This window comes from Melanaphis sacchari, unplaced genomic scaffold (genome assembly GCF_002803265.2).
Source record: "Melanaphis sacchari strain LSU unplaced genomic scaffold, SCAv2.0 Contig77_pilon_pilon, whole genome shotgun sequence".
Classification (NCBI taxonomy): Eukaryota; Metazoa; Arthropoda; class Insecta; order Hemiptera; family Aphididae; genus Melanaphis; species Melanaphis sacchari.
The window spans coordinates 2290173-2315523 of record NW_020271547.1 but is presented as its reverse complement, the minus strand read 5'-3'; the positions used below and the strand labels follow the sequence as shown (position 1 = coordinate 2315523).

At 23.3% G+C, this 25351-nt stretch overlaps 1 protein-coding gene across 1 annotated transcript in view; it reads left to right on the top strand.

Annotated features, from left to right (window-relative positions):
* LOC112601341 (transmembrane and TPR repeat-containing protein 1-like) overlaps positions 1-25351 on the top strand; it is a 103255-nt gene that overhangs the window by 32338 nt on the left and 45566 nt on the right. The window contains exons 4-10 of the mRNA XM_025348913.1: positions 5993-6133; positions 6687-6759; positions 7443-7546; positions 19329-19518; positions 22147-22268; positions 22833-23006; positions 23368-23481. Coding sequence (XP_025204698.1) covers positions 5993-6133; positions 6687-6759; positions 7443-7546; positions 19329-19518; positions 22147-22268; positions 22833-23006; positions 23368-23481 — 918 coding nt within the window. The remainder of the gene's footprint in view (positions 1-5992; positions 6134-6686; positions 6760-7442; positions 7547-19328; positions 19519-22146; positions 22269-22832; positions 23007-23367; positions 23482-25351) is intronic.

The following is a 25351-nucleotide window of genomic DNA, read 5'->3' as shown; positions in this document are numbered from 1 at the left end:
CTTCATTAAACAACAGTTTTTAAAATGTACTTGCTGGAGTTTAAAAAATAATTTTTGTTGTACTTATAGGATAAAAGCCTTAATTATTTTCCATCAAATTAAAATTTATATATATATATATATAAAGTTAAATAAAAGATAAATAAAGTTATTTACAGAAAATGGAAAATCTCGTACTTATTAACGTATTTATTAAAAATGGTCATCGTTAAAAAAGAATCGATAAGTATGACTCATAGAACTCAAATAAATATTTAAATAATTAATAATTAATAATTATACAATTAATTATTTAATACCAATTACATTTCAGATTTATATTTAATAAGAAAATCAAAACTAAAATAATTGTACTAATAAATTAATTTATATATTTGATACAACTTTTATTTAAAAAAAATGAAAACTGTTGAACTTGTAGTAAAAAAAGTTATCACTAAAAACGCTGTGATATTGCATATTCTGTATTCACTTTCCTTTAATATTTTTCAAGAGTGATTCGTTGCATTTTTAGTTTTTCATTTAATATGAACTACATTTAGAAAAATATAAGGTTTTAAAATAAGATAATAAATAACTGTTTTCTGTGAAAATAATACTTAAAATTGTAATAAGCGTTTAATAAATACTATAATTAAAAGAAAATAACTTCTTATTTTGATTTAAATAAAAATATCTCCCTAATTTGAAAAAAATATACTGTATAATAGAAACATAAAAAATAAAATTTGATTTCATTGACAGTTAAATTTGTAATAAATACATTCAAACGTGATTTACTATTTAAAAATGAATAGTTTTTTGGTGTGTTATGTTTTTTTAGTTAAAAATTTCATATTTCTTGTAAACCTGTGATTTTTTTAATGTGTTCATTTCATTTATAAGTTTAAATATTTCAAAATTATGATGTTATATAAAAATCTAAGTGCACAGTTTATGTGTGCCATTCAATCTAATCAGTCATGCTTAATTAGTTTTAAAGTGCTTCACTACAATTACAATACATCTGGACTATTATATACATAACAATAAAATAATTAAATGTACACCATCAAAACGTACTCAAGGAATAAATCTCTTTCTCAGGGTCCTTAAATTTGAACTCTAAAATAACTTCCAAAATATCTTTGCTTGCCAATCAAAAAACTAAAAACCAATGAATCTACTTTTTCCACCATTAATCAATAATATAAATAACAGAAATTTCTCGAAAGCTACAACACATATTTTTAATTTATCTAAAATTCTACTGGAAAAAAAAAAATAATTATTTCACTACCTAAAAACTATTTTTTTATATATTTTATTTTTATTTTTTTTGTATTTTTCTTTATATATTATCTACTACTCTGAACCAATATAATGTAACTACATACCAATAACAACTAGAAAATATTTCAATCCAGACAAAAGAGTAATTATATCCAACATATTACCTCTTTATACCTTACATCATTACAGATAAATTTAACAAATTAAATAATATACCAATATACCCGCTAGCAACATTACATATCTTGGAGCAGGTATTTTAATAGAAGGTTTCAACTACATACTGAATTTTCGACGTCAGATGTATATAAGAGCCGAAAATCTAAATAAATTACCTGATTCAATGTTAATTAACTCTAACCGAACAAACCACATAATATTCTTTTTTGGCGACTCAATAGTATGTTTTATATGCAAATCAGTTATATACATCAACGAGCTGCCAAAGAAAACCAACTAAAAATCTAAAAGAAACTTGGTACAAAAATTCTTACGAATTCTTTCCTGATCAAATAAACAATACTCAATATACAAAAAACCTAACAATAAGAGAAAGATCTAGCAGAAGAACAGAAATAAATATACAGATTATTTATACCCAACCGACATATTAAACATTACGTTCATTTTCGAAGTAACTGCGATAACAATACATTTAAAACTTTATAAAAAAAATTTGTTATCTTAGATTTATATATATTATGTATTATACACTAAACCAAAAAAAAAAAAAAATTGACATAGAACAATTAGCAAATTTAATTAAACAGCTCCTACACCAATTTATCTTCGTTCGCAATTTTAATAGCCATAATACATTATGGAGATGTTAACATACAAAAAAATAGACAAACTGTTGAAAATAAAATATGATGTTTCTCCTAAACGACAACAGTCCAATACATTTCAGTGTGGAAAAATAAATTACTATTATTAACTATTGATTTAACTATAGCTTCAACAACACTATCGACAAGTTTAAAATTAACCGTTGAACCAGAACTATACAATAATGATCAATGGCTAATATACAATACATATTATAGTTTACTATAATAAGAGCATGCATTTGAAAAAATAAATTTTGTTATACGTTCTTTATGATTAAAATGTTATACAAATTTTGAGTTTACCGTTATTCAGAGTTTAAACGTTAATCAAATTTTGCGTTTATCGTTATCAGAATTAAAATTTTTCATATATTTTATAAATTATACCTATTAAATAATTGGAAATTGATTATTTCATTTAATGATATACTATATACTTATAACGTTTTGCGTTATAGTTTTTTTTTTTTGATATATCATATATTTTGTTACCTAAACGTTATGTTTTGTTTTGTGTTATTTAATTATTTATGTTTATCGTTTTCCGTTATGATAATGTTTACAAATTTCAATCGTTTTTTTTTTTTTTATAAAATATAACGTTATTATTAAGTTTGAAAGCTCTGACTATAATACATTAATACTTCCAACAAATTCATAGCAAAAGAAAAAAGGAACTTTAAAAATGCGAATTGGGAATTATTTACTCAACGAATTTAAATACAAATGGAAAATTATTAAACAATAAAAAAAAAAAAATTAATCGACGGTGAAAAGGAAATAAACATCTTTATAAACATCATCTTCCAAAATGCATTATTATCAATAAAAAGAGCGAGTACTGAAAAAAATGTTTTTTACTTGGTTAAACGAAAATTTTAAAACCGCAGTAAACAATTAAAATACAGCACTCAACAAATACAGAAAAACCAAAGAACTAACTGATTTAATTATTCTTAAAAAATAAAAAGCAAAAGTAACATTTATCATCAAAGAAAATAAGAAAATAATATGGAAAAAATATACGTAAATAATAACTAAAATCAAAAATCCAATAATTATATGGAATAAAATAAAATCAATAAAATTATCCCAAAAATCTACATAAATAAATGCATTAAAACTGAATTATCAAACAGTAACCGACAATATTAAAATCATTCATTTTATAAAACCATTGTACAGTAGTTACATAAATTCAAACTTTATTAATTACAAGCAAAATACAAAAATTAAACAAACACATTTATGGGAAATCATAACATAGAATCATAAAAAGTAAACGTGAAAATAACACTATATGAATTCATATTATATACACTAGATAAAAAAAAGTTGCAGCTGTGGCATGGTTTACATACCTTTAATATTCTCATAAAAACTACCCATTGATGCCATTGAATACGTTTTAAACCTGTACAATAAATTATAATAACAATATATTCTTCCAAAGCAATGGTCATAATTTTATCAATCCAAAAACTTAATTCAAATAAATTTGAAGCACAAAGCTATAAGCCCATATTTTTCTATGTACATTGAGTAATAATCAAAGATATAGCATATCAAAATCTGGTTTTAAAAAAAAAAAAAAAATAATTAATATCTGAAGAACAAAATTATTTTTGAAAAAAAATACTGAACATACGACTGCGTTACGAAAATAGAAACAAATATCAAAACGACATCAACACTAAATAGAGGCAAAAAGTTATTAAAAAAATACAAAAATGAAAATTCACTGAAAAAATAATATATTTTATAAAAGTTATCTTAAATTACGTCTATACTTACTAGAAAATGGAATAGCACAAGCTTCATCAATTATCCCTAAATTTTTATTCGTAAACAAGAATGTCGTTAAAAAGATACCAAAACCAATGAAAATTTCTCTCAATCCTGAAAAAAGCTACGTTTGGATTAGGCATAAAGGCATAAGACCCTTAAATATACAAAAAACATAATCCACCAAACCATAAATAATCTAAACAAACGTGGAAAAAATCAGGGTTTTCCTTTTTGTCAGGAAAATCAAAATATATAATATTTTCAAAAAGTAAACACATATCAAAACCAAACAAATTCCCTACATCAAAATAATCAATGTAATAATAATAGCTTTTGAAGAAAAATTTATATAAAAGTTACACATAAATAATTTAAAAGGAAATAAAAAAAAAAAAGACTTAATACAATAAAAGTTTTAGAAAATACAAATTGAGATGCAGACATAGATACATTACTACAAATATACAACTTAATAATAAGATCAGTGTTTTATTAGTGTTCAATATTTTACTGCACAACTAAAATAGCACTTTTCAAAATGTTGAGCATAATAAATTAAGCAGGTTTAATATTATATATAAGTGTATTCAAAAGCAGCCCAATAAAAAGTATGTTTATAAGTTGTAACAACAATCGAATAATTACCATTAAAATACAGAAGAAACATGTATTAGTCCTTAAATTTGTAACTTTAAACACAATAAAAAACCAAAAATCAATCTGCCACAGTATATTTAATTTTTGTTTCACAAATACATTTAACAACAACAGAAAATTATTACTACTAATATACACAAGAATAAATAATTTCGCTGGAGGAAATCAAATTCTTTTAAAAAATTTAATAAATTATGAAATTTCAAAACTTACCACCGTATATAGGACACAAAATATCTTTTAATACATCACTAGCTAAGTACAAAAAAAAAAAATAAATAAATAAATAAAATACACCAACAATTACGTATAAATAACTATTTTATAAAATGATCAGAGGATTATCAAATCACAAACAGTTACAAAAATACACTCGATGCCTCAAAAACCGAAAAGTAATCATCAAACTTAATTCTCAATTAACTTAAGAAGTCAATAACATCAGCAGCACATATATCACCAAAATGTTAGCAATACACTTTGTAATAAAATACCTATAATAAAATTATCAACAATCATATAATTGCATTATTTTCACAGAATATTTAAGTTCAATAAAAACTTAGGCAACTGTATACAAAAATAGTCTAAAAAATGTATTGATAACAATAAACAACAACTACTACAAAAAAAATCAAAATAGTTCCCGGATACCTGGGCACAGTAATATTGAAGAGAATAAGAAGATTGAAAATTGACAAAATTTACAGAAAATAATGAACAGATAGAAAAAAAACTTAAAATGCAGTATTTAAAAATAAACTCTATAGAACAAAATCGTCAAAAAACTGGAAAAGATAAGAAACTTAACTAGATAAAATCAAACTAACAACCAAGCATTAGTAAAATACAAACCAATAACCAGAAAAGAAAAAGTAAATTTAACATGCCTAAGAATAAATTATACCCGACTCACTCGTGGGTAGCTAACGAACAAAGAAAAACAAACCATTTGCACAACCTGTGGCGTTTCGCTTATATTGAAACTCCTACTCGTCGTATGCAGACAAATAGAAACAAGCAGAAACATACAAAATATCACTAAGTACCTCCACTATAGATGAGAAATTCATCAAAAACACGTTTTGATACATAAAATAAATTAATATTGGACTATAACTCATTAACTAATTAGTACCATATAACTAATAGTTTTTACAAAACTACATGTAAATAAAATACAAATTAAATGGCAGCCAATAGTCAAGCAGCTAAAGCTTAATTTTTATAAAAACAATAATAGAATATCTAAATTAATTGTATTTTTTTTTATATAAAAATATAATATGTAGATTAGATAATAGTGAAGAAAAATGTTTAAATGTAGATTTTGTTTTATTTATCTTTTATTTATCATTTTAATCCAATCAATTTATCTTACTAGGTGTATGTATTATATGTGTTTACTTTTTATATTTTAAAATATATTTTATTTTTTATTTCAGCACTCGATGGAAACGTAAAGAACGGGTGTTACTTAGCTGTACATTTGGAGCATTATCAATGTTGGCAAAGGAAACCGGACTAATGGTCCTTTTGGTAAATCTGGCTTATGACATATACTCTTCATGGGGCCATATTAAAAAGTAAGAAAACTAAAATATTTTTAAGTCATTTGGAAATAAAATTTTGTTACCTACTCTTTAAATAATTTTGTTTTTTATGTATATATTTTGTACGTGACATATTTTATGGTTCAAATAATTGTAAGCATTAAAAAAAAGAACTCTGGCATTAATGAGTTAATGTTAATATTGACAATACATAGTGTGATATAATCTTTACTTGTTTATAAGATATAAGTATACTTCAGGATTTAGTTATCCGTAAATTGGCTTGAAAATTCCCTGAAAAAAACTAATCGACATTAAAATATAGACAAAAAACAGGAACTTAAATATTTTTTCTTCGTGAAAATAAATTTAAAAAAAATAAAATGTATATCTACCTACCAATTTATTTATTTATTTACTTATCCATTGTTAAAGTACATATCTTACTTAAATTTATTTATTTATTATTTGATTTGAATAACTCCTAAGTAATTTTAGTATTTAAATAATACAAAAATATGTTTGCTAAGTAATGTCTAGTATTATCATTGTACTCGTTGAGTTTAAGAAAATATCCAATTTTTAGGTCATTGGTAGAACACAAGCAAACTGAAGAATATAATTCATTCACAAGAAGAGCTCCAAAAACTATAGCAGCAGTAAGTTTTGTATTAAATTTCTAAAACATAATAAATTTATACATTATATTTTTTTAATTGGATAAATATTAAATATAATTTAACATATTATCATTTAAAATAATTAAATTAGATTTTAATTTAAATACATTAATTATTCTTTTAACTGACAATCTAATTCAAACGATACCAAATATTATATTAGTTGTATATTTTCAGAAGTTAAGTTGTATTTCTTTTTAAACCTAATATAGACTTGTATTATAACATGATAATTTGTTTTTTGAGGTATTGTGTAATGGGCTTTTTTTGTTTTTCTATATTGATTAAAACAATGATATACTAATGTTTACTTTATAAAAACTGAATATTATATTATGCTATTTTATTAGTGATTACAGAACACTTATATATTATACACGTATAAAAAAAATAATTTATATTAATTTAATAGAATTTTTATATACTTTAACTTCTTAAGAAAAAAACAATTATTTAAAACTTTTTTTTCTACTTTTCATTTTTTATATTATTAATCGCTTTAATACTCGTAAGCATTATTTACTTAATTTAACTATATCTGATGTAATATTCAAATATGGCAATCACAAAACCAAGAACCACTTGTAACCACCCACTTAAAATTTCGTCAAAATAAATGTTATGATTTGTAATTTCACGAATGTCTATTGTAAACTTTGCAGATAGTTGCACTGTTAACGTTTCGACTATATATGCTACAAGGCAGTTTACCGAAATTTACTGAGCCGGACAATCCTGCAGCGTTCCATGACAGCTCGAGAGTCAGGTAAATATTATTTAGCAATAAGAAATAACATTATATTTGAAAAACATTAATTAGTTTTAACGTTTTAAATTTCGATAAATATAAATATACAAAAAAAGAGAAACGAACTTAAGCAGTAAAATAAAAATAAAAACAAATAAATTCAAAAACGTATTAAAACTTATGTTTAATGTTGTACAAACGATTACTTCTTAGGGTACAGTATAAAAAAAATCAATAAAATATTTTACAAAAACGTTCATAAAAAATAAAATAAAATAATTATATTATTATAGTTATTTATTTTTAGTCAAAATATTATAAAAACGAATACGTTCTTCACTTATATTTAAATAATATAAAATTTAGTTCTGTAAATTTTTTTTATTATTATTTATTAGCTATTAGTATTAAAACTATGAAAGCTCAAATATTACAAAAGTTTTGTAAATAATTTAAATTTTTTGTTTAAAACTTTAAATTTTTTTTTCAAACATATTTGAAAGTGTTAACAAACAAACAATACAATTAATTGAAATATAAATTTTATAAACTAATGATTTCTAATAATATTTTAGTTTTAAACGTGACAATAGATCTAAATGGGCGCGTAAATGACAACTAATACAGAGAAAAACATAACATTTATAGGTATATCAGTCAACAAAATAAATTTAAAAAAAATTATTATCATATATATTTTCTTTTGGCTTAAAAAAAAAAAAATAAATAAATAAAAAAAAGCGATTTTGTTTCATTTGCAAATTTGCATTTTACCATTTTAACGGGATCGGGGGTGACAGTTAAACACATTAAGATATAGTAGATATACAGTGAGATTCAATAGAGTCTAGTCAGTAAATATTTAAATATCCATGAACCGATTTCCGTTCTTATTAAGCTTAATTGCCTATTAAATACTTACAAAATACATAAATTAAGTATTACAATATAGTAGTAGTAGTTGTATTGTCGTACAGAATTAATTTATCTGAAAAGTATTGATGTCTATAATTTTTACATTGAACAAACTGTTTATACAGCATGGTGTTTGTTAAAAATATGTCTTGTAGTTAGCTATGTTAAAATAAATAATTGTATCAATCAGCAATTATTAGTGTCGTGTTTGTATTGTACAGTTTATAGAGTAAATACATAGGTTTCATGTAACATAATTTCAACATTAGGTATTCTATAGTTAGGTTAACGTGTTAAATGTATGTATTTAATGTATTTATAATCTTATTTGAATACTAAACTTTAATTTTTTTAAATAATATTATTTAATTTATTTATATTTTCTAATTTATATATATATATATTATATGAACAAATGCACATTTTAAAACTCAGCTAACATTTATAAAAATTATCTCTGTCACATTCTAATATGATTTATTATATGAAAATTGTACCCATAGTACAAGTTTATAATTTTATCATTATGTTTTAACTGATTGTATGGATGTTACCGTTTTATATTTACGAAAATTACACTTGTCAAAACGAATATGTAACTTAGTTATCGGAAAAAAAAAACATTGATACAACTTTTTCAATAAGTAGTTAATATATATATCGACTAATCTTACCTATTTGAAATGAAAAATTACAATTTTAATCTCTTTCGTTACCTAACCATCTCTTGTTGGCAAGCTAATGCGACAGTGCATTGCAGTCTTGCAGATATAATTAATGTGACAGACACTCGAACTATCTACGTCAAGTGTATAGGGATGATGGTATTTAGGGAGATAGATGAGATCAAGTAGGCATTATTTTTAAAGTGGGTCCATCTCGGAACCTCTCCTAATGCAAGAGGGTCATTAAGAATATATATATATATAAATATGATGTTTGCAGATCGATATTATATTAAGTCACGACGAAAATAGTCGTAGGTAGTAAAAATATATTAATATTCTCTTGCTGGTTGTTTGTATATATTTATATATATATATATATATATATATATATATATATATATATATAAGTATAGTTTCTGTTAACTACGACTAATTAATGGGCCAAAGATAATTGTTTAGCGATGATTGGCGGTGAGGTAGGCCGTGACCGAAGATTTTGGTCCATTGAATGGTTTCGGTAGTGGAACTATGCAAAAACCACAGCATCCCTTTGGCCCTACCCCGTTAAATGGCTCCCCGTCGAATAATTTATTGTGTATCTTATACGAGAACAACCCCTATGTGCATTCAAAGCAGTTAATATTAAATTCTGTTGTGGACGACGAGTATAGTACGAAAGGGGTGCGCTTATGCCGCCACCAGGTTTTGGAATGTTCAAAATGGACATATTTCAGAACCCATTTATAAAAGGAAATTCCGCCGACCGATAAATTTAACAAGTGGGCAAGCTACAGTATCCGGGGTTATCATTTTCTGGTATCGTGGGCATTGGGAATTCCAAAAGGTTATTTGTAGGCTAGTGTTTGGTACACTGGTAAATTTACCTTGCGTAAATAAGTGTATGCTACTAAAATTTGGGAACACCTTGACATGACTTTCAGTTATATTTGTTGTATTCAAATGTTTTATTTTATTTAACTAAAGTCATGTTCTAAGTTTTCTTATTTAATTCACATTCATTAATATATAAAATATTTTAAATCATCAAATTTATTTATATATATATATATATGCAATATAATTATATTTAAGCAATTGAACTAAAAAATAAGACAATTTTTGTTACTGAATGACGTAATAGCATAATATAATTGATTTGTATTATTTATTATTAAATTAAATTGCAATATTGAATCATAATTTTATGTACTCAATATTTAATAGTTATATTTTTATTGTTTTATTTGTTAAGTAACTTTATTTTTATAGAACTATTTTAGTTGTACTTAAATATTTTTAAAATTAAATTATATTTTTGTAAGATTATAATAAATAAACTATTAATATCATCAATAATAATTTTAAATAATTCAAATAGTTATTAGTAAAATCTCGTTTTGAAATTTTCATTTAACAAGTTTTTTTTTATTATGATTAGTTAGGTGTATAATAATTACTTCGAAAAACGATACAAAGTTCTCTAAAATCTAAATTATGTAAATAGAAATCAAAATAAAGAAAAATAGTTGTGTAGGTACTTAATTAGATTGCAATATCTTTTCTAAAGGAAAAATAAAATATATACGTTTTATGTTCTTTGGAGCTTTAAAAAAAATTAACATTTTATATTTTTACCTAAAAATTCATTTTTATAAGACAAGTATATACATTATAATTGTGGTTCATATTATTTCAATTATAAAATAACAAGTTACTAAACCAGGTGATCCATTTTACGTAAGAATACTCATCGTTTTAAAAATAACCAACATTTTTAAAAATAATTGTTTCATATATTTTTACAACATTAAAAACAAATTTTCCTTACTAAAATTTAATTTATATATTTATATATATTTTTAACGTCCATTTCAAACTCCTTGCTTCAATGTAGAGTAATTTTTGAAATGTTTCGATAGAATACATAGATTTGATTTTAAACGAACTTATGAGTTAGATTATAAAGTTTAGACGATCGTGGGAGGTTCTGTATCGAAATGTTGATCCACTAATCTAAACTTTATATATTTATAACCAATTAACAATTTGATTTTAATCGATTGAAATTTTCAAATATTATTCTGCTTAGGAACATTAAATTTAAATTTTTTATTACCTTCCAAAAAAGTAAGCAAGTTATAAATAAATTACGACAAAAATACTAAATAATATAATTTTTTCTAAAAATGTTATTTTGTAAATACTTAAAATTATATAAAATTAATGTTTTCTAAAGCTTAAGTCACTATACATTTACAGTATAGTAAGTATAGTTGTGTTTAGTTTTATTGCATAGCAAAGTTGTAATGAGAATTATAAATTTGTATTTTTAGAGTAAAGGTTATAAAGTTCTATATGACTTAATAGTATAATATAATATACCTATAATATTTTATTATACGAGTACGATCAAGAACTTGAAATATTCAATTAACAAATATTTTTGAAAGATAAAAATAATTGTATGTTTTTAGTTTTAATTTATTTAAAAAGCAGCTTATTTATTTTTGTATATTAATATTAACAAAAAAATTAATGATTTTTTTTTTTGTTTATTTCTTTTTCAATGTTTTTTTATTTATTTAACCCTTTTATTGAAACAAAAACCACTAGTTTGTAAAAATTTGGTGTTTGGATCTATTACTCAGTGGTTAGCTTTTCATAATAAACCTTTCCATTGAAGGTTAAGTTTTAATTTACTGTTGTATTTTATATCAAAAAATATTGAATACGTGTAGAGTTACGAAATTATTGGGAATATAACTTGATAGAAACTCTCAGAAATGACTGAAAATATAGAAAAATTCACTGTAATCAATTATTATATAATAATCACTTTTTTTTTTTTTTTTATTACTCATAACGTATTTAATTTAGATATTTAAATATGAATATTTAATTACCTTTTAGATAACAAAAAAGTTGTCATTTTTTTTTTTAATAGTCTGTTATTTTAATCTTTAAATTTTTAATAATAATTGAAAAAACGAAAAAAAATGCTTTATGGAATGAAATAATGAAAAAGATAATATAAATTAGCTAACTTAAGATTTTATTATAAATTATTGAAATAAAGCGAGACATACTAATAATAGTTACGTATTAATAATTATTGAATAATAACAACCATGTAATGCCTATCATAGTAATTATATCACATATAACAGTTAGTAGCTATTTTATTGTTTTATAGTAATACCATGTTAAAAGTACCTAATGTCAGTGTTGAATCCAGATAATTTATCAAGGAGGAGGGCTTACTTTTTTTTCATTGGTGAATAGTGATACATTTTAGTATTTTAATTTATACCTATTAATAGTTATTACAATTTATAATTTAGACATTTTAGAAAAGTCAGTAGGTAGTACCTATACTGGCAATATGGTATAAAAACTTTGATACAAATAAATTGTATTTTATTAAACACTATTAGGTGCGATAATCTGAACGAGTATTATGCATTTGTGCATTTAATAAATAAGTATATTTTATTGAAAGTTATATTTGTCAGGGGGTGTGAAAAAAAACTTCAGGGGGGGAACTCAACATTGTATATTATGTATTATATAAATTAAATACACAAGAGTGCAAGAAGTCAACGTAACAATTAAATTAAATATAATGTTAAAAAAAATTCTTATTTACTTAATTTATTGACTAAAAAATTTATATTTCAATATGGATACAGGTTTAAATCAAAATAAAAATCTATAATGTAAAAAAATATATGCACATATATTTATTATTTTACTTGAATTAAAAATGTTGATTTATTAAAAATTATAATTATGACAAATTTTTATATATTTTATGCATAATTACTTTTAATATGATTTAAATCAGTGAATTATAAATTTAATTGTTCAAAAAATATATATAATGAATTAAAATTATTGTTTTATATTATTTATTGCATCATACTTAATGGGTTAAGCCGATTAAGGTAATTTTGATAAAAATAATATATTTGTATTAAAGTTGTGAAGATTTTTTTTATATATATATATATAAACGTACCCATTTGAAAGGCAAATTAATTTATCATTAATAATATTATTTAGGTATACATTTAAAGTTAATTTACAAATAAATGAACAAGTATCTTAATATTTTTTAAGTTCCTAACGGTGTACAATTTTTACCAAGAATAAGCGAATGATGATGAAATTAATAAAATGGAGTTATTTTGAGTGTTTTATTTTTCTACTCTTACATTTCGTGTCAGTACATATATAAAGCGTACCTCTGTAATTAATTCCAAATTAAACTATAAATTTTGTTAAATAATAGACACTTATAGATTTATTGCTCTTTGGTTACCTCAACATAAAAACGATTTCTAGAGACTCTACGGGGGCTAGAATTAAATTAAACTTGCTTGAATTATTAAAACTTATCTAAAACCCCCCTGACCTTAGTTTTACCACTTGATTCGTATTTAATTACTAACACTCCACAAACTATAGTTAACTGCTAAATTATACCACTCAGATGAAACAAATAAACTACATTTACAATACATTTGAATCAATTGATATTAAAAAAGTTAGTGACCAGGTCGTAAATTATTTCCTGTTTAATAATTGATTCTTTCTTCGGTCAACACAATTAGAGTGAATAAATACAACTTATATACTTGCTTAAATTTGATTAATTTTATTATGTTGTAATAAATTAATAAATAAACTCATCTATAACTTTTTGATTATAGTTGATTAATAATCTTGATGCATAAACCCTACCATTATTTATGAACCAAAGTAAACATTAATATACCTCCAAATATAAAACTTATAAACATTATAAGCCATATAAAATATATAAATATTTTTAAATTTAATTGAAATTTTATTTCTGCAGTTGTTGAATTATCCAAAATGTTTTTGATAGTGGTCCAAACTTGAGTTTCAAAAAAAAAGTTGTTATTGTTTGGATTTTTTTTTTTCAAAATAGTTTTTGAAATTAAAAAAAATAACTCTCTGAAAATAAATTAAATATTACAATATGTATCTAGGTAAAAGAAAATGATACTTAATCTATTAAAAATAAATAGATAAAAACTTAATTTATTACTGATGATAAGTATTTATTTTTCTTTATTGTTATAGCGTCAACAATAAGGTTAATAACTTAGAATTATTTTAGGTTAAGTAAATAATATTTAATTATATGAAGGGTATTTATATTGGATCAATCTAAATTAAGTTAAAAGTTTCAATTTTTTTTAAGATGGTTATAACTATTTTTACGTCCGCATATGGGCTTAATATAGGTTTAGTATAGGTTATCTAGAATTTGACATTCTTCTCTGATATCCTTGAATATTGGACATTGAATTGTAGTGTTTTATAATAATTATGATTGTGTGGCAAGAGAGTTACATAGGAGGTTTTTTTTTCTTCATCAAATATCCATGAGTGATTCTTGTGACCCATTTTGAGTCTTTTTAGAGCGACGACTCCTTTTCAGCATAAATTATTGGGTTTAGACCAGAGTTCCAGTCAATGTTTAATTTTTCTTAATTTTTTATCTGTTTCTAATTGCCATTCAGTAAGTAATAATAATATAACAATTATTATTATTGTTATTATTCATTGTAAAATCGTATAACTAAATAGTTAGATAGGTATTTTTACTTGTAAATATTTAAAATATTATTATATTAATTTAATTGAATCGCAAGTTTTCACAAACGAAATTATATCTTAATATAATATAATATGATGTTTTTATTTTATTTTTTATTGAACATTATTAAAACTTTGAATATATTTTAATGTATGAATATCAATATGTTTCCTAGCGAAGATGTTTATTTGAATAAATAATTTAAAATATATAATATTTATTTATTACTAACAATATAATTTAAGTTGATTTATTTTAAATTAAACACAATTATTATTATCGAAGTTTAAATAATATGTAGGTTCACCGTGATTACTTTTAACTAAATTCACATAGCTTTATTATTTATCGTCAAAGTTTTGAAATATCATGATTAGGTATATAAACTTATATATTGTTATTGTATGTGCATTATGCTTCAACTTAAATTGTATTCAAAATACGATTTTAAACCAACTTAAGTTGAAACTAAACACTATTATATTATAATATTCAACTAAGTTAATGTAATAGATAATATAGAATATAGGCTGATAGGTAAATACCTACATATAATATTATCGCCTCGACTTCTACAAGACTAATAAAAATATACTTTAATATAATACAGAACTAACAAATTGATGTTTGTAAGTAAAAACAATTTTGAAATTTAAATAAATAAAATGTCTATGATTCTGTTCAACTGTTGAAATATAACAAATAGTATTTTTTTAATCAAACGTTATAATTTCTATATGAGCCATTTTATGCGAATGTTTTTTTTTTTTTAAATTTATTTCCAGAAAATTAGTAAATAATTGTTGTAAAATCCAATACTGTTTTTGCAATTAACAATAATTGTATGCAAAGAAACTAATTTAAGACTATCATCAAGAAAGAAGTATGTTGAGTTAGTAATATATTCTTGGCAGTATTAGACATTTCTATACGGAAATTATTATGTTGTTAAATATCAAATGTGTATGTTCAGTAAATAAAATTTAAACTTCAAATTCACTTTTTTATAAGTTATTTTCTAGATTTTCTTAAATATTTTATTAATAGAATATTATATGCATAATTTATTACAATAAGTGAATATATAAAAAATTTACTTTGTAAGTAACAATCATGAATATAAAATACGATATAGATATCTATGTTTAAAAATTCAATTTATTCATTAGATTAATATATATATTTATAAATTCTTTGGGGTTTTTCATTCATAATCCGTTGAGTTTAATACAACTTTTTAACTCATTAACCATGTATATAAAACATAATCCTTTTAAATTTTTTAACGTTATTATACAGTAGGTTTCATATTAGTCAATTTTAATTTTTGTTATAGTTTTAAGTGATTGCATAAAACATAATAAATAATAATATTACCAATAGGCACTTTTTATAGTTGTGTATAATTTAGTGAAAGAGTTTTGCTTCTGGTTTAAATTTGACTTAAATCTTAAATAATGTAAATACATTGTATATTATAATACTACACTATATTATATTTTTTTATATTGATCTATTTTGTTTACATTAAATAAAATAATAGTAGTGTTTTAATTATTATATCAATCCTTTACAAGTAGTATGTACTAAACATAATATATTTGAGAATATGTATATAATATCATAAATTTAATCGTATCAATGATTTATATAGTATATTAATTTATATATATAAATAAAATATTGATTTAACTTTAAATAGAAATATTTTTTCAAACACGTTGTCTAAAAAAATATTAAAGATAAATTCCTAATTATAAAAAAAATTAAAATACAAAATTTACTTCAATACTCTAGAGACTAAAGTACTAGTCAATCCTTAACATAAAAAATGAAAAAAAAACATAGCTTAATGACTTTTAGACACTCAGAGTTTCTTGGGCTCAGTCCAATGGAGATGATTGCCAAGTCTTTTAGATAAAGCGAGATGATATTTGTTTTGTCTGTTTAACTCTAAGGATATTCAAAGAATTGATAGCGAAGGAACGAATGCGAGATATTTTCGTACAAAAGTTAGTAAAACTTGTGCTGTATGATATGAGTGTTCAGTGTATATATATTAGATATGGATATAGTGACCAATCTAAATATTACTATAGTAACTTTTATGTAGCTTAATATTTAACAATGACACAATTAATAACATTCTATGATTCATCACCACATGATCTAATTAATATAGAAGTGATATTTATTATAGCGATAAAAATGCATCGTTTTTGAGTAAAAATATCAAATCATATATATTTTTTTTCGGAATATTTTACAGCTATAATTATTAAGTAATAAAGCATCATTATACATACTACATAAACTTTATTCGTGATTATTGATATGATTATTATTATTATTTTTACCAAATGGTTCCTTTACAATAATTTAATTTATACTTACTTTTTGAATACCCAAATTTAAAACGTTTAAAAATTCTTTGTGTTTTTTTTTTCTGAAATCCATACACATTTTATTGATATTAAAATACTTAAAGAACAATTCAGAAATATTTGTTGACAATTTTATAGGGTATATTTAAGTGAGAAATACGTCGAAATATGACAATTATATTTGTCCGTAAAAGATGATTATAATTTATAGGTTTTTATTAAACGTTTTGTATTGATTACTATCAAAGTATTAACAAAACAGGCCTCAGATGTTACTTTTTAAAAACTCGAGTATTAAAAGCCATTAATCTTATTTGAAACAAAAGAGGAATCGTAAAAGATTGTTTTCAATTATTGCTTTTAATCCTATTACATTCAATCGGGAGATGTGGACCACTACAACAGTATTCTATACAATATATTGAAAAGTCGTTTTAAAATCATCGTGTTCTATACTTACAGTATAAGAGTTAGCTGACAATTTTACAACAGTCTAGTAACTCAAATACTAAAATGTTACAAAATGTTTTAAACTCTATGCGTTTTAACTGGAATTTAATACTAACCTTGTTTCATCTGAGCGTATTCGTTTTAATTAAATTTGATTACTTTTATCAAAATAATTATCCATGATTATTTTATGTAAAACAAAAAAGAAATCGCAACATTTATTTTTACAGAGGAATGGAAATGATAGTAGTTTTCTTAATTTTTTTGTCAATAAATTATATTATGCTCAACGGTGTGACGTCTTGCTTTAAAAATTGTGAAACGTATATTACCCCAGTAATTTTATTTTTATTTATTTAATATTTTTATACAATAATTTAATACAATTGATCATAATTTAAAAACGTAAAACACACAGTGATTTTTAATCCACGTATAATGGTGATAAAATAAATTAATAATGTCCATGAAAAATTATTGAATGCGCATACTCGTACATATATTTTATAAATATTTAGAATTCACGCAATCGTCTATGTAAATTAATTGTTCATAACATAGAGTTTAGTTTTATTTGCTATACTGTTCGTAAAGGTGAAGTAGAGAAAAAAATGTCATTGTAATTTAGTGTACTTTCGTATACATCCCCTAGAAATCGCTGCCAATAGTATTTCTAAGGTTTTAATGTCCTTCCTAGACCTCACAAAATTTACTAACCTATCTGTACGTGTTTCGAATATCGGTAAATACAAGTAATATTAAAAAAAAAAGATGGCAAAATTGAGAGATGCAAAATTCTGCTCTCTAACAACGGTGGAAAAAACGTCATTTTACTATCTCGATGTTGCATGTTTTCTTGCGGTGATTTCAACTTGTATGTATTTCGAATAATAACTACTAAATACATACTTTTGAATGACGTTTTAAAGTAATATTTAAAATTCTGTATTAACAATATAGCGTAATAAATAAAAATATAAAATGACTAGTTTTTTTATAAATAAATTAAGCGCTAGATATAATATTATAAGATTTAAAATGATTATTCATCTTCTTTTGACATAAAAGTTAAAAAGTAAATCATGAACTATCATATACAATTTTACATAATTAAGAAGTAATATTTATTATTTTGGGAAAAGTCCCGGATTAAATATTGTTATTAATTATAAATGTGTTAAAATATATAATATAATAGTTATTCATTTCTAAATATCTTCTTGCACAACTTAACGTAATCATTGTAGGTAAACTTTAAATTCTTAAATTTTACACAAAATCCTTAAATTTATAAAAATATTATATATATATATTATTGAATATTGGAAATTATATAATATTATAAACTATCATGTACTTTTTGTTTGTGCCAAATTAAATTACTTCCAGATAATTAGTTAATCATCAATATCTTTGTTTCCTAACAATTTAACAATAATCTATCGATGATAGGGATTGGAGTGATTATTAATTTCATATTTTACCTATACTATTGATATAACTTTAGTAAATCTAATAAAATTGTTAAAATATTTTACGTTTATTACATTAATTAATGTTCTAATAAGAAAAAGAAAAATTTAATACGAATATTTGTTTATTAGTACTAATTTAATTATCAATGTACGTTAATTTATCTTGTATTCTAAAATTATTAAAATACATGCTGTTAATTAATATTAAGTTTAAAATAATTGACTATAAGTAATTTATCTATACTAAATCGATAAATAAGATAAAAATATGTTTTCTAGATTCCTCAGCTATAGTTATGTGGCTGCATTCAACCTGTGGCTGATGTTGTGTCCGTCGGCATTGAGTCATGACTGGCAAATGAATTCACTACCGTTGGTCACGTCTCTGAATGATATCAGAAACATCGGTACTTGTGTAGCTGCAGCATTTTTATTGTGCACTACGTGCAAGATATTATCTGACATGGACGTAAGTTGTATACTCTTCATAATGCTTAATTTGTATAATTTAAATTCACAAAATCTTTAATTTTTCGTGGTTAATATTAACATCATTATAAAATGAAATAGTTGCATATCTATTAATTCTTCAAAGATTCATTTTAAAACTATCGTTTTATTTTAACTTGTATTTTACTATTATTAATTTATCATAGTATATTGAATTTTTTTAACGTATTTAAAATAACTTTACCTATAATTTAAATTTTTAACATGATTAAGTTTATAAACATAATACTTAACAGACACATTCGTTGTTGATTGTTTCTAGAATTGTATGGATACGAATATTAAGTTTAGTAACCGTTAAAAAAAATAAATACAAATGATTGAAAAAAACTTTTGATGTTTTAAGGATATTTGAACAATATTCTCTGAAAAAATAATTTAAAACATATTATATGCCTTTTTATTAGTTTATTCAATGTTTAGAATAATTGCTTATTACATTTTAAAAGTTTTAAAATTTAAAAATTAAAATTTTTGAGTATGATAATACAGATAACATAGCTTTACGATTAAAATATTTTTTAAATTCACTGGGGAAATAAAAATTTATCTATTTAAATTAAACATAATATTTATGACAAAAGTATGAAACTAACATAATAACGTTAAGTTGAGGTAATGTAACCAACTAAATGGCCATAATTAATGTAGGGAGATTTTGTGTGCGACATTCTATAGTGCTAACGGGATTTCGGAAGGTGGACTTTCCATGAGTTATGTTTTCCGTCCTTAAACCTGCGTCTTTAGACCGGTATGCTTACCCCTTCTACTCATATGACCAACTTCAACTTGATTCCAATACATTTTCGGGTTCCTGTTTTCATTTTAGCGAAGGTATTGGCGGGTAAATGTTAGTTTAATTCAAAACGGATACCAGAATTCTATGCACAATCAATTCGGAGAGGCATTTAATGATAAGCGGGAAAGGTCGACCTGGTGAGCTCGTTAACATTTGGTCGAAATATTTTGGCAAAGATAAACGCCAAAATAGGTCAACGGATGAAGAACATTAAATTAAGTGTATATACATAGAAAAGCGTACATGAAAGTCCCTTAGTGTAAAAAATAAATAAATTATCTTTAACATATGATTTTAATTTAATGATTTTAGTTCATTTTTTCATGTTATTAATACATATACAACACTGTTGATCAATTGATTTATACACTAAAGCCATGGCACTATTTAATAGCTATGATGTTGTTTCATAATATCCGTTATTTTTTATTATACTTGGATATGTATTAAAATATTGCGAAACGTACGTAGGTATACGTATATATAAAATTCACGTAGTAGTTCATTGCTACCGATTGACACACTTCTTGACAATAATATTCAATCTATTTGACGTGGTATTCAGTTAGAGTGGGCTTTCGTTGGGTTTTATTTGAAATCCCCGCGGACTTGCATGTATGCATACGAAAACAACGGTTATAACCAACCACTATGGTAGTAATTTGGCGTTGAAATTTTACGCTGTTCAAATATGTATAAAATAATTTTAGGCACCATCGTAAAATTCCCCATTGGCAGAAAATTATAATATTATTCCGTCTATTTTACGGAAAGGGGAAAATATACACGGAATATAAAACGCTGTATTCGCGGGTTCAATTTACGGAACACTAACCTCGAGTTTTTTTTTATTGTTATTGTTTGCGTGAAAAAAAATAACGTCCCTTGTATCCGTCCTCTGTTGTAAGCATTTAGTAATTTATCCCACTGAACACGTACATCAACACTGCTTCCGTTAATTTTGTTCTCCAAATAATAATTACAATAAAAGCTCTGTTTTGTTGCTTTAAATATTGAAGGAAATCATAATTATTATTATAAATAGCCGTTTTAGCTAAACATGTTATTTAGTCTAGCTTAATATAACATCTATGACTAAAATACTACAAATCGTATCACGTAAACCAGGACCTTATATTGAAATTCAGCTCACGCGTTTTTGAAACTCTTGTGTATGTGGTAATTAAATAGATTATAATAAATTATTATTGTTATAAATATTCGATTGATTTAAAACACTTCTCATAGGAAAAAAATGTTTAATGTCGTTTATTTTACAATACATGATATTTTACTTTTATCCCACAACCAGATTTTTATTAGATTTACGATAAAATTTATGACGTTAACTAAAAATAATAATAAGCTAATCAAACCATAGATTTGGGTAGAACTGTGTTCAAAGAAAACGAATTATTAAATTATTTAAATTTTTCATTCTGTATCTAGATATCAACAACTATTTCATAATTTATCATTCAGTTCAACTACTCACTATCCTGGTAGCAATCATATTTTTACAAATAATTTAATCATCGTACTTTCTCACTAGTGTTATCTTACAAAAGTTAAATTTTTTATCAAATATGATTTTTGTAATTCTTAACACTATAAAATATACACATAAGAGTTGAAATATAATTATAATTGTATGATGTAAGTCATTTATAACCAACGCTAAATCATATTACGTATGTAAATTACATGATAAATATAATATCAATACATTTATATAATAAGTATTTATTGATTGTAAATAATTTAAATATTTTGTATTGTAATTTTCAGACACAGAAACATAGTCCTCAAGTTTTATCAGCTCTTTTACTTATTATCCCTTACATTCCTGCTTCTAATCTTTTAGTGACAGTAGGATTTGTGGTGGCTGAAAGAATACTTTACATACCCAGGTAAATATTTTTAAAATTTGTGTTGTATTTATTTCATACCATAACATTGTATTAAGGAACAATGATTAAACCTATTATTTTATATTACTTTTTTGATATTACTATTGTTTTGTGTAATTAAATAATACAAATAAAAGTTTAACAAGCACTTTAATAATGATCGAAAACCAAAATACATTGTATAAATAATAATAATAATTTTCTATTATTATTATTATCTATACATTTATAACTTTATCTCAATTGTATATAAAAATATTTTTTAAATTAAATTCGAAAAAATAAATCAAGTAAATAAAAAATGAGATTATAATAGTATTTAGTATAATAAATTTATGAACAATTCATTTTCTAGCTTTTTTAAACTATTTATTATTTTTCGTTTAAATGCTAAATTTAAAATACTTTGCTAATTGTATTGAGTTTATTTATAAAGGTATATTTATAAATTTAATATAAAACATAATTATTCTAGGGTTTTTTTTTATTTTTAATTAATTTATAAATTTAGTTTTTGTAGCTTTTATAGTTATATACCTACTATAATATTATATTGATTTACAGTATGGGATTCATTTTGTTATGTGTATATGGTCTTCAAACAATTTTGAATCACAAAAAATCATCAAATTGGGTGTTAATTACAATAAAATTCTTTGTGGGCTTCACACTCTTGGTATTTATAGCAAGAACTGTGCTAAGAAATAGTGATTGGATGTCTAGACCGGCTATTATTAAGTAAGTAAATATAAAAACAACTCAAATTTAAAATGTAATCAAAAATTGATAAATATGCAACTTATTGTGTTTTTTTTTTTTTTTTTGTATAACATTATTATTGATTTTTAAGCATTATACATTTACTATTTTTTTATTTAATACTTATGGTATATTATGAGTATAGTTTATCTCTGCAATTTCATATTTTATTTTTTACTTTTCGTTGATAAATTTAATAATTTAGATGATTTTTTTTTTTTTTTTTTAAATTAATATGTAACGTAAAAAAATCGATAACATTCAATGCATATTTTATCTCAAGTTTCCAGATAGTTCATACATTGAATCACAATATATATTAAGTGATGTGACTTTTCAGGGCCGGTTTGAAGACTTTGCCACACAATGCCAAAATGCACTATAACTGGGCGAATTACCAAAGGGATGTAGGGGACACGAAAACAGCTGTAAATCACTACAGAGAGGCGTTAAGGTAAGATTTTAAAAACGCATTTACTCTAAAAAAAAAAAAATATATAAATAATGTTAGATAAACTATAATGATTTATTCAGACTAGGTACGTATGCATACAAATTTTACTAGAATTAAATAAGAACAATAAATGCAATAGCAAATTATGGGTAGGTACCTAAAAATTACGCTCGTAGTAAATAATAATAATAATAATATCTAGATTACAAAAAAATAAATTATAATTTCTTATAGTAATAAACACTTCTAGATTATAAAATTTTGTGGATGCTGACAGCGACGTTCGTATTAGTTTTTTTAGTTGTTTAGTGTTAAGACCGTTCTATCTTCAAAACGTGCTTTTGCTCTTAAAAAATGAAAAGTCGTTGCAGTTTCAAAGCCACAAAAGAGGCGGATATCTTGAGCCATTTTTTTAAATGTGTGTATATATATGCGAACATTTTTTTGTCTTCTGGAAAATAATTATTATTACAAGACGTAAAAGACAACCATATCTCGGCGTCCCTTCTGTTTTTATCTTTGGTTATTTTTCACGAAGACGGTTGGGTATTAAAAAAACGAGTTTTATTGTGGAGATACTCTAACAGCGCGTAGACAATATTTATGACGAGGGATCCGAGGACTGTTTGTTTTTCTGTTAAAGGTTAAAACGTGCACAAAGCGCAAGATAAACTGCCGCTGTTATGCGTGACATGTTAAAATATAAATAAGCTCCATTGGGATATAACGAAAACTTCGGTGAAGCATAAATTATACGTTTTTGTTTATATTATTCTCTTACTGATAGTGGCTTCACTACGCTTGATTACATTGTGTTTAATAGTTTCAATTGTTAGGCTTTATTATAATTATTTTACTTTTTTCAAACAGGTTGTTATTTATTAACATAATTTTTACGTTTGTATTCAGTTATGTGTAAGCAAAAATAAAAACGTTAAAAAAATTTAAAGCCTAGCTATAAATATTTTGAAATAATTTTTTTCTTTTTTCAAATTTGGTATTATATATATTTTTTTATAATTTAAGTAATATTTAAATCTTAGGTATTACATTATAATCCTTTTCATTCATTCAATAATTTTTTAAGTATTTCAAAATAAAAAATTCGCATTTCTGAAAAAAAATTATTTAAAAAATTTTTTTAAATATATGACCACCAATTAAAAGCATGAAAGTTGGATGTAAAGCTTGTAGTTTAGTAACTATTTTTTTATTTTGTAATTCTATTTTATTTGTCTGGCTAAAACAATATTTTCTATGTTGTTATCTGACAAACTTTTAAGCTTTTAATCATTCGTTTTCGTGCATTTTATTCCCCTCGGGCCACGGTATTTAAACCATCGTTCAGCTTCCGTGAGACATTTTCAAATACCGTCAACAATTGCAAAGAGTGTGTGGGTTTTTAGTTTCCGCACAGTGATCACAGCCAAAAACTGAGTTAGTGAGAAATTCGATGATGATGGTTTGAAAACAAATGCGTTCATTTATTTTGTGTTTCGTAATTTGCATGAAAATTAACATCTTGACGTTGTTTTAAATATCTAATATGTAATATAATTCAACACACATATTTAAAATACTATTAAGAGCAGTACAATTTTGTATACTCTTCCATCCCTGAAAACTTAACACGAGTATTCATTTCCTGTTACCAAACAATCTTCTTATCGTCTATCCGGTCTAAGACTTAACACATAACACTAAGCTTCAGTACTGAGTTTTTTCACGTATAAGTTTTAAGTTACCCTACATGACTTATCATTTCATCAAATATTTAAAAATTTTAAATATTTTGTTGTTACCATAATGTAACATATTAAAAAAAAAAAAAAAAAAAAAAAATTAAATAAATAATAACAAATTAATATTA